Source organism: Haliotis cracherodii, unplaced genomic scaffold (genome assembly GCF_022045235.1).
Source record: "Haliotis cracherodii isolate W230 unplaced genomic scaffold, xgHalCrac1.p SCAF_6, whole genome shotgun sequence".
Lineage (NCBI taxonomy): Eukaryota > Metazoa > Mollusca > Gastropoda > Lepetellida > Haliotidae > Haliotis > Haliotis cracherodii.
The window spans coordinates 42,471,686-42,484,290 of NW_027266319.1; the positions used below are offsets into that span (position 1 = coordinate 42,471,686).

The 12,605-nt window shown below is 44.5% G+C and overlaps 1 protein-coding gene across 1 annotated transcript in view; it reads left to right on the forward strand.

Moving 5' to 3' along the window:
* The first annotated feature begins 11,378 nt into the window (after positions 1-11,378).
* The window catches only part of LOC139446108 (putative adenosylhomocysteinase 3), a 165,640-nt gene continuing 164,413 nt past the window's right edge, over positions 11,379-12,605 (forward strand). The window contains exon 1 of the mRNA XM_071227387.1: positions 11,379-11,509. Coding sequence (XP_071083488.1) covers positions 11,402-11,509 — 108 coding nt within the window. The 5' untranslated portion in view covers positions 11,379-11,401. The remainder of the gene's footprint in view (positions 11,510-12,605) is intronic.

Sequence of the window (12,605 nt, forward strand, 5' to 3'; positions counted from 1 at the left end):
TATCTGGCCCTACACGTGTCTCTGTCAGTACCTGCACCTACACATGTCTCTGTAAGTACCTGGCCCTACACATGTCTCCTTCACTACCTGCACCTACACATGTCATCTGACTTGTACTACGATAGTCGACGTTTGCTGACCGATTTGACATCATGAACGTATCATCCGCTTCCACACCTTGCTGTCGCATCATTAATGTGCAGTGTGAAAAATTAGTAAGTGATGGTTGTTTTACGCGACAGCTTTCAATGTTTGAGTCTGGATCAGATAGACCGGTGGCAACACCCAGTCAGCTAGGTCATGCACCGATTCATCCCATTTCCCTTTCGGACAAATTCTTACAACGATGAGGAACTGAGAACCTATAAGATTCGAAGGAGCCCTAGACAGGAATTTGACTGCTGCTGTTTCCGTGATGCTACAGTCTACGAATTGCCCATGTTTTTGTCACATGTATGTATGTTGTGCACACATTACCTGAAGCATGGCATGTGGAAGTGATTGCACATGCTCCTGACATACGCACGTAGAGTGTTTGTGCTGTTGCCATGTGTCGGGCTGTCAGTCAGTACACTTCCGATTGCAGTGTGTGACAGCCAGGTACCTCAGGGCTGGGACATGAGCAGCGATTTACATCGATCTATTACTTGACGCTGATCACTGTCAGCAAGTCAGTTTGCTGGATTATGTCCGTCTTGTGAAGTGCTTGTCGGGCCGGGTATAAGGCTGCTGTGGTAAATCCGTCTGGAAGACACTTCACAAGTCAACGATTTATGCACTAGAGTTGTGCTGACTGCCTACCAACACGTTGGCAAATATTTGTTTGTAGTTTTTCCGGATGCCCTTACCATATTGCACAGGATATTGCTAACATGGTGGTGTACGCCATTAGAATAAAGGTTTGTAAGCCGTTTGACAGTGAATTATGCTCCCACAATATGGCCAAACTACTTAATCATGACCGAATCATCAGTCAGCATACAATGCTCAAATTCATTTTTATTCCCGCGAAAAGGTTTCTGACATTTTAGTTGAAGTGTCACAGCACAACTCTCCGCTGATAACAAAATGTCTGTTTAAAGACGTGCGTGCGCGTGTGTGCGTATGAGTTTGTTTGAGACGAAGCTCTATTTCAGCAACTGCACGACATAAGACAGTACAGATATTTACATGAGTCATGACCACCATTTATTATACATTACGTAACTAAACGACCACATAGTATGCAGGTTGACGTAGGTGAGGCGAGTGGGATTTAACGCCGCGCTCAAGGTCATTGCATTTACATAGCGACAGGTGATTGTGCTACTTGTGCAACTCCGGATTTATGCCGATTTGAAAGTGCTAGTTAACTGAGATACAGTGGAGCAGTTTAACATGGATGCGGCCCAGTCCTTGTGATATCCCTCAATGCCGAGCGCCAGGCAGAGTAACAACAAATACCATCCTACCTTTCAGTATGAGGCTTTCCTGACAGACGCTCTATCCACTAGAGCGACGTCTCATGTTCGCTATACCGAGGGTTGGGAATCATCAGCCGGATCAATAAAGATCTCTGTTATGCTGGAGCAGGTTGTCCTAATGTCACCGGAAGCCTACGTCAGTCTAAAGGACACCCTGGACCAGGGACATGTATGTGACACCCTGAACTAGGGACATGTATGTGACACCCTGGACTAGGGACATGTATGTGACACCCTGGACCAGGGACATGTATGTGACACCCTGGACCAGGGACATGTATGTGACACCCTGGACCAGGGACATGTATGTGACACCCTGGACCAGGGACATGTATGTGACACCCTGGACCAGGGACATGTATGTGACACCCTGGACCAGGGACATGTATGTGACACCCTGGACTAGGGACATGTATGTGACACCCTGGACCAGGGACATGTATGTGACACCCTGGACTAGGGACATGTATGTGACACCCTGGACGAGGGACATGTATGTGACACCCTGGACTAAGAACATGTATGTGAGACCCTGGAATAGGGACATGTATGTGACACCCTGGACTAGGGACATGTATGTGACACCCTGGAATAGGGACATGTATGTGAGACCCTGGACCAGGGACATGTATGTGACACCCTGAACTAGGGACATGTATGTGACACCCTGGACTAGGGACATGTATGTGACACCCTGGACCAGGGACATGTATGTGACACCCTGGACCAGGGACATGTATGTGACACCCTGGACCAGGGACATGTATGTGACACCCTGGACCAGGGACATGTATGTGACACCCTGGACCAGGGACATGTATGTGACACCCTGGACCAGGGACATGTATGTGACACCCTGGACTAGGGACATGTATGTGACACCCTGGACCAGGGACATGTATGTGACACCCTGGACTAGGGACATGTATGTGACACCCTGGACGAGGGACATGTATGTGACACCCTGGACTAAGAACATGTATGTGAGACCCTGGAATAGGGACATGTATGTGACACCCTGGACTAGGGACATGTATGTGACACCCTGGAATAGGGACATGTATGTGAGACCCTGGACCAGGGACATGTATGTGACACCCTGGACAAAGGACATGAATGTGACACCCTGGACTAGGGACATGTATGTGACACCCTGGACTAAGAACATGTATGTGAGACCCTGGACCAGGGACATGTATGTGACACCCTGGCCTAGGGACATGTATGTGACACCCTGGACCAGGGACATGTATGTGACACCCTGGACTAGGGACATGTATGTGACACCCAAGACAAAGGACATGAATGTGACACCCTGGACTAGGGACATGTATGTGACACCCTGGACTAAGAGCATGTATGTGACACCCTGGAATAGGGACATGTATGTGAGACCCTGGACCAGGGACATGTATGTGACACCCTGGACTAGGGACATGTATGTGACACCCTGGACCAGGGACATGTATGTGACACCCAAGACAAAGGACATGAATGTGACACCCTGGACTAGGGACATGTATGTGACACCCTGGACTAAGAACATGTATGTGACACCCTGGACCAGGGACATGTATGTGACACCCTGGACTAGGGACATGTATGTGACACCCAAGACAAAGGACATGAATGTGACACCCTGGACTAGGGACATGTATGTGACACCCTGGACTAGGGACATGTATGTGACACCCAAGACAAAGTACATGTATGTGACACCCTGGACCAGGGACATGTATGTGACACCCTGGACTAGGGACATATATGTGACACCCAAGACAAAGTACATGTATATGACACCCTGGACCAGGGACATGTATGTGACACCCTGGACCAGGGACATGTATGTGACACCCTGGACCAGGGACATGTATGTGACACCCTGGACTAGGGACATGTATGTGACAATTCCCCTAGAAGCTTTGCACACAAACTATACTGCTTTCTGTATATTGAGCAAGCACCTGTCAATTCGCACGGGCCTCATCCCTCCACCATTACTAGGCGGTTATTGAAGTGTTGCTTTTTCTGCTCGACTGGCAGTGGACAAGTTCTGTGATCGCGGCCACGTCCTTGAGCCTGGGGAGGAAATTAAGACATACAAATTCACACAAGCCCTGGCCCCAGACCGACGTCATCATAATCATCGCGGCCTGTCTGAGCCGAGAGCAGATGCAACGAAGCCCCAGAACCATCCTCGATGCAGTTAATCAAGAAATTCGTATTAAACGCATATTACTGCAGCACATCCACAGGAACTTGCCATTGGTCAGTGAATACAAATATATACATGAATGTAATATGTTATATGTATTATAACGAGTTCCCGTAATCACATCATACTTTCAACACATCACAGATCTGGCAGGATCGTCACGTTCAAAGTACGACCAGATCTGAAAGTACCGTCGCAGAGTAGAAATGGTCACAGATCTGAAAGATGTTGTGACTGTTGTTGTTTTTGTTTATTTGTATTGTTATTGCTGTCTATATTCTATACATATTGACATGTACATCCAAAAGGGTACACTCGTACTATCGACCTTCTCAAATGCGCCACCTCGGATTGTCACGCAGAGCGTATCGGGGTAAAAGATTTGAATTTCATTAGATCAAACACCGAACTGTTATTACCGCCACATCTAAAACTTGTCGTACCTGTGACACAGCTAGCTCAAAACAACATTCACGTACTCGTGATAGACATACGTGTTCTCAAACTGACCCTAGCTTCCATGAAAGGGAAGTTGAGATATTTGCTAAGGCTTGGAATGGCACAAGCAAAACAGGGCTGGTGAACTCGTTATGTGCTGAGTGCCTAAACCGTGTGTTTTGTTTAAAGCAGGGAGGTTATTCGCAAATGGTCGATAGTGCACCTAAAACACTACCGGTAACTATTTAATATAGTCGACTGTTGACTGTCGATATTGCCGGCTAGCACGTCATCGGCAGCAACACGCGGACTGGGATTCCAACGTCGGTAATCGGCGGTGAAGAATGATGGACTTGATTTGCGGCATTTGTTGGAAAAGGAAAAGGAATATTGTTTTATATTGGTCAATAATCACATAAGTACGTTACAATGGTATGTAAATAGCGGAGCTAATAAACCAGTGGTTAATTACACGAGCAACGCACCGTAGTCACCCGATCCCCGCTGTTGTCGGCTCTTCCAGGGAATCACCCGATCCCCGCTGTAGTCGGCTCTTCCAGGTAATCACATTTAACATGACAGATAAGGGACCAAATTGCCCCGAAATTCCCAGACTTCAAGACTTCAGCGTGACCACACAAGATCACGAAGTACATAATACATAGTTGATACTTGTAAGAATACCAGCATTTTGTTGTGGATGATCTGGCTGATGTCTGGCAGGGACCGCTGGGGGACACATCAATGATTCTGTTATTTCCCGAGTGTCAGTTTCTTTGCATATATCATATATACTTGTGATATTTGTCCATGAAGCTACAGGTGTCTTGTCCCTTGTTGGTTGACGCTGGACGCTGGACGACGTCGTCCTTAGTCCATGATGTCACCGACACATATGGTGTATCAATTTAGAGTTGGCAGCAGGTACAGTTCAATTGAATTTTTTTCTAAAATAGTTCGTGATAATAATGTATATCACTCGTTTTAGAGAACATTGCAGCAGAACGTGTCGGTGCCATGTGAGGTCGCAATGTGTTAACTGCATGGCTTATTGTGTGTATGGTCTGGAAGCACCGTAACCCATGGCTTCCATCTATCAGCAGGTACCCCATGATCCGCTGATTGTGGGTTGCAAATCCCATTCCATATTGGTGGGATTTGCAAAAGTTGTAAATTTCTAGGACATGCGTTACTTTCCTTTCAAAATGTGTAACAGCCCTTGATAAGACAGAATACTGTTCAAAGCGGCGTTAACCATAACTCACACACTCTTACATAGAGCAATATTTAAAAGCCAGGTTACAAGTTATGTAAAATCCCTGTTCACTAAAGGCATGCTTGAATGAATAAGTGACGGACTGCCCACATTATGTGTGCACGTCAACCCTATACTGGATTCGAAACCAGCGCAATTTGGAAACGTCCACCTGTTCCTGACACCAGTGAAAACGTTTTAGCGATCAAGACCTTGTATACTTATTGTATTATTATGCTATGTATATCACTCTGCCTCCGCCGATTTAAGGCTACGGCTCCGCAACCTTCTCTTTTCTTCAAGTTGATAGCCTCTTGACCGTTCTACCGCTGATGCCCGAATTAGTAAAAAAACAAAAAACAACATTAAACAACGACAGACACGTGACAAGTGAAGCTCTCAGTATCAGTGATCAGTGATATGACGTACCTATGACGTTCAAACTTACACAGCACTATCTCATGTACGTAAATCGGGCATCATTGTCTGTCTTCTGTTGCAAAGTTGACATTAGGCCTTCCGGAGGCCTACACACTGTGACTGTGTGGCACATCCCATACTGGAGTTCTTGGAGGGAAACATGGAAACACGTTGCAGATTCTGTTTATAAAACTCTTCGCTGATGGGCTCGCACATGTCTACAGACGTCGGGGTGAACGTTACGCCCCCAACTGTGTGCAGCAGGTTGTCCCATTTGGCGGCGGGAGTGTCATGGTATGGGCCAGAATTAATCACGGTGGTAGGACGCCTCTCGTGCATGTGGCAGGTGCATTGACAGGTGAGCGTTAGAGAGACTTGATCCTACAGCCTTACGTTCTTCCTCACGTCAACGTTCATGGCGGACCGTTCCAGCAGGACAACGCTCGACCGCATATTGCACGTGTTTGTCAGGACTTCTTACAGCACAACAACATCCACACATTACCTTGGATCGACGCGTTCGCAGAAGGAATCCACCGCCCCAAACACTTCCGGCGCTTCTTGATGCACTTCAGCATGAATGGCAGCACATCCAACAGCGTGTTATTGACAACTTGTTTGCATCTATGGGTCGTCGGTGTCAAGCGGTGATTGATGCACGTGGTGGGCACAACCGATACTGACATTTTCTGTACCCCTGTGACATTAACTGTATCGTGTACGTGTGTCTGTCTAGGTGACACGATTATTGTTTTGAACATTGTGTACATTGATCTTCAAACAGTGTTTCAATTATGGTTTCTGTGTCCTATTTTGAAACAATCGCATTGTATTACATTTTGAAAGTCAGTGTCAAGTTTCTTTTTTGGAAGAGTATATTTTACTTTTTACTGTTCCTTGTTACGTTAGTTCCTTTGAAGATGCACGCGCATGTCTTGACGCAACTCAACACTGAAACCATTTAGAGTCCCTCACCCAGATTAGCACCGCTGCAAAACCGTCAGTGCATTACGTGAAAAGAAAACATCCTTTCTGTTGATCTTCTGTCCTTCTTTCCTGCGAATACATTGTATTATGAACATTGCTCAAGAGTGTTTCATTTCTAAATTCACACTGGGGTCAGCGACTCAGATTGAACGTGTAGTTTAACAGTTATGAGTCAGTGATTTCCTATTTATATTTCACATATTGCGAAGGTTTGGTAATTACTGTGTTAATGTCCATGCAGCTGGTAACGTCAAGAACGTATTTAGTATGTTCAAAGATAAATGTCCCGTTTGTTAAAACACCAAGGGTGATTGCAGCAGCGCGTTAATCGTTTGCTTCTGTGAAATATGGATCGTTGTTCCATGGGCTGATTCGCTTCTGTCCAAAGTGAGAATTGTTCTTCGGCCTGACGACCTGCTGGCTCCTTCAGTGCAACAGGTACACTCATAATCTACAGAACTGTTAATACTACACGTGATGCCAGCATTATACCATACGTGGAAGTGTATGCATGTATCTGTATAGAATTGAGGAAATGTTTCTAATGTCCACCTTTGGCGTGTTTTCATTTGCTTGTGTGAGTATGAAAATTGGGTTGACTCAAGTTCTGGTTTGAAATAGCATCATTGACTAATATACACTGATGGTACTGTGAGATCTGTGAGGTGTTGTAGATGTGATGGTACTGTGAGATCTGTGAGGTGTTGTTGATTTGATGGTACTGTGAAATCTGTGAGGTGTTGTAGATGTGATGGTACTGGGAGATCTGTGACGTGTTGTAGATGTGACCCTCAGATCTGTGACGTGTTGTAGATGTGATGGTACTGTCAGATCTGTGAGGTGTTGTAGATGTCATGGTACTGTGAGATCTGTGAGGTGTTGTAGATGTGATGGTACTGTGAGATCTGTGAGGTGTTGTTGATGTGATGGTACTGTCAGATCTGTGACGTGTTGTTGATGTGATGGTACTGTCAGATCTGTGACGTGTTGCAGATGTGATGGTTCTGTCAGATCTGTGACGCGTTGTAGATGTGATGGTACTGTGAGATCTGTGAGGTGTTGTTGATGTGATGGTACTGTCAGATCTGTGACGTGTTGTTGATGTGATGATACTGTCAGATCTGTGACGTGTTGCAGATGTGATGGTTCTGTCAGATCTGTGACGCGTTGTAGATGTGATGGTACTGTCAGATCTGTGAGGTGTTGTAGATGTGATGGTACTGTCACATCTGTGAGGTGTTGTAGATGTGATGCCAGTAGTAATCACGATTGTGGTAACTGTTATAATTTCACATTTAAAGTGATTTCCCGTTGCATCGAATATTAGCTAACAATATTATATGGATGCTGTTGGCGGTTTCCTTGGAAACAGGATCGGGTGGCCATGCTCGCTGACTCGGTTGATGCATGTCATCGTATCCAAAGTACGTTGGTCGATGCTCATAATGTCAATCACTGGGTTGTTTGGTCCAGACTCGATTATCTCCAGTCAGCCGTCGGACAGATGGAATATTGCTGAGTGCGGCATTAAACAAAAAAACAAACAAACCAATTAAACAAACCTTAGCCACACTGGAGCTGATGTCTAGTTTTGAAAGCTGTTAATGGAAACAAACCCTACCTGTCATTGAGGATGCCATAGCGTGTAATCCCTCGGTTTTACACGTTGTGTTGGAAACACGGTCCACATACTTACTCAAGAATCTCAGTTATCGTTCATACAACATAATTCATAACATAATTTCAATTCGAGACACCGATGGTCAAGTTTTCTACGACGCCTCATTCACTTTTCAAAGTCTCGTGCCTTGGCATGTTTATGATCCTGTAACCACCATCGTGGTTTTACAAAAATGGATGACGCCTATAACCTGTGTTACATTGCCCCTTTAGTTCGATATAACACGAGGGCTGGTTAAAACGTTCTGAGTCTGACTAACTTTCAACTATGGGCCATAACAAAGTAGTAAATTGTTTGAGTAGTTCATTGCAAGTGTAGTTGGTCTGTTGAGGCCGCTTGCATATTAGTGACAGTCAGTTGAACGAAGGGGTCCAAATGGATACAAAAATGGAAAAGAACAAGTACCGAGCACTCCCCAAGAATTTCATGACTGCATGTCACAAGTGTATGGGGATATGTGCCCTAGCTATTCCACTGTTAAAGGTTGGGAAGTTATGTTTAAGGTTGGGAGATGGCCCTAGGTCTGAACGTCCCTCAACTTCCATCAATGAAGATTCAATCATTATACTGTCAGATAGACGTATAATCATTGCTGAACATAAAGATGGCACAGGTCTAAGCCATGGATCCATTGAAACTATTATTCATGAAGATTTACAGATGAATAAGATATCTGCTCGTTTGGTGTCAAAGTTTCTATCTTCTGATCTTAAGGAAAATAGAACTGACATTGCCAGAGAATATTAAGAGCTAATTTAGGAGGATTTGGTCAAAATAAAAAAGAGATTAGTGAGGTGTGATGAAACATTGGTTTATTTAACGCTATGATCCCCAGTCAAAACGTCAGTCCATGGAATGGCCCCATTCCACTATCCCGGCATCGCAAAGAATTCAAGTCTTCAAGATCAATGAAGAAAGTAAGGGCCACTGTATTCTGGAGTGCAAAGGGTGTAATCCATGTTGATTACTTAGAAAGTCTAAAGAAGATTACCTGTGCCTACTGGATTTCTACTGTTTCGTGACAATGCCTCATCTCACACCTCTCGACTTGCAAATGCAGCTGTGTGACAATGTGGGTTCGAAGAGTTTCCCCACCCTCCATACTCGCCAGACCTGGCACCAAATGATTTCCACATGTTTCCTATATAAAAAGTACACCTTCGTGGAAAGCCCTATGACCAAATCGATGACTTAAATGCTGCCGTGAATGGGGTTTTCAGGGTCGCTTCAGAAAACTTCTTCCTGGCTTGGATTGAAAAGATTCACTGTCGATATGAGAAGCGTATTGAAAGGCAGGGAGATTATGTTGGAAAATAATATTTATAACACTTACACAATTGTTGGTTTTGTTTGTCTGGCTTAGAACCTTTTGAGCAGCCCTCGTATATACAAGTACCAGAAGAAACGTGCATCTCATATCGCAACTTGATATCCAATAAAAGTGATCTATTGCACAACAAAGGAAACACAATGATAGAATAGCATGTCTAAAAACGTTCCACACATCGTTTTCGGTTTCGAACTCTGACCGTCATATTGTTCATATCCTTGAGACAATCTGGCCAGAACTGTCTTTCGGAGCACATGCTAACAACATGCACATTTTTTAATGTGGAACACGGACTGGAAACAAGCGTGCGTCAGTTCTATGAATGACGCCAATTATTGGAACAAACAATTGAGCATTAAGCGCTTTTGAAGCAGGTATGGCGGCAACAATACTCGCGGGAGGTGAGGGTGAAATTGGGTTTAACGTCGCATGCAAGATTATTGCATTTATATAGCGACGTGCCTGCACGTGTGTGTGTGTGTTTGTACTAGTCCGGACTGATGCCGATTCATAGTGCTAGTTCACTGAGATACCATGCCGCAGTTTAACATGAATACCCCACTCAGACACAGTACAGTGACTCCGACCAGTCCTTGTTTACCCTTAATGTCGAACGCCAGGTACCATCTTTTAACGTCTTTTGGTATGACGCGACCGTAGATCGAACCACGAACCTTCCACTCTCCAGGCGGACGCTCTACCACTAGACCACGGAGGTGGTCACGTGTCATGGTCATGGATGATCGATGTCCGTGCTATCAACTGCCGGTTTGTAAGACACCATATTGCGGATCACACAAGTCCAAAACAAATTTGATAGGGGTCACGATAGATCTGTGACTTGGCAAATTCCGTGTGTGCCATACCGTGCCCGATCATTGCTCGGTGTTTTCAGTCAGCGCATGGTCTTCCTTGGCCAGACTCGATTAAACGGGCACTCGTGATAAAGATGGAATATTGCTAACTATATGTAAATTGGTGTGGCATATTTATTGAACAACATTCGCTCACTCGCAATGTAATTTCAGCACTGAATGAATGATCGGTAAATACAGTATTAAATTGTCTCCTTGAAATCACCTTGCATAGATATCGATTAAGCCTATAGCTTGTCATTACACAAGAAACAAGTAGCGGCGTGTACGTGTTTGTTTTGATTTTCTTGACATTTAATTTCGATATAGGCAATTTATGGGCCTGATAAAAGCTTGCTTTGAAGCAGTGTCTGTCTGCTATACCCCCGAGCAGACCCAGTGGCCGCACAAAGGACGTATCACATTCGTCACCGAATAGGGGTTACCTTTGATTTAAGTTGTCAGCAAACGTCAGAATGGTCCTATAGGCCTACCTCTTAAATTATCTCCTATTTTGTAAACCATTCACGTAGGTAAGTTATCATGCATTCATTAATCATAAACCACATCACGAAACCAGACGGAAATACGTTAAAACCATTTACTGACACACGTCAGATTTTGGTGGGTTCACTGAATTTTATGAGAATATTTTACCTGTCTTTTTTAAAGGCGAGAAACAGAAATAGATCACTGCCATCTAGCGGGCAGGCTCCCAGAACGTGAAAGCAAAATCACGTGACTTGGCTATAGTCAAAATGTCGGAGGGAGACGTGGAGAACGGCGAAACAGCTGGGCTTATATCGCAGAGAGACAGAAATGTGAGGATAGATCCAAAAATCTGTGATACGGATATAGCCAACAGAGTAAGTTTGTTATTATTTTGTTATTATTTCTCTAATCGTGTTTAAGCTATGTGAACGGGAGCCAGCGAACATCGCTCTTCCTTCACGTGTTCGAATAGTGACTGGTGGAGCCGTACGTGTTTCACATAACAAACCGTGGACCATTCTATAAATGCATAGCGATCAGAACTACTGTAAGCTATGTGTTGATTTTGAAGATCTACATTGGTCGGTGTGTAGTGTTATGTTTGTATATATTTAGGTTGAAAGTGACTGCAGTTGTCAGTAAAAGTGAAACTCAAGATAATCGATGTAGCACCACCACAACTCCCGTGTTCTCCCCGCGGTTCCATGTAGTGGTGAACTGAAGTGGGAAGATCGTGTGCGGGGACGAGCATACGACCTCCCACGGCAGTGCCCCTGTAGTGAGGGGGACTGTCTGCCCCTTTGACCTCTGAACTCTGACTGACGATTCTGTCTGACGCTTCAGTGTCAAGAACATGGAAGTGTTCATCCTCCAGCGAACGCCATGGTTGGCTACACAACTTTGAAAGACAGGGTCCTATACTGACATGTCAAACTGCAAATCAGCTAACTCCTGACATGAGATATAGAGACTGCTAACAGTCTACAGATACATTATTATCACTGTTATGTACACCAGCTACTGGTACTCCTGACACTGTTCAATCTCATTCAGGTACTTTCCTCCAATACAATACACGTCAGGTGAACTTTCTATTTGTGTTGAAGCGTCTACATTCTTGGTTTGTGTGAGCGAAGCATTCAGACCAGCACTTATGATTTTTACATCTTGAAAATGAACTTAGAGCGACCAGTTCTGAATGTAAATAATAACACCACTCCATTATATTATGGATATTTTTATACACCCATGGCATGTATACCCAAACAGAAGTTCCATCGGAGGAATACTTGTGTTCTCTGTGGATTTTCTCTTGATAATATCTAAATTATGGAACTTATGTAAAGAAATGTTGCCAAATTGTTTTAGAAAGCTTACATATGACTGGCTCAAGAACCCCACGTCCTTCATGTAGATTGGGCATACAAAGTTTGTTTAGGGTTCATCTGCCATTACCTTCTGTGGAGGTGT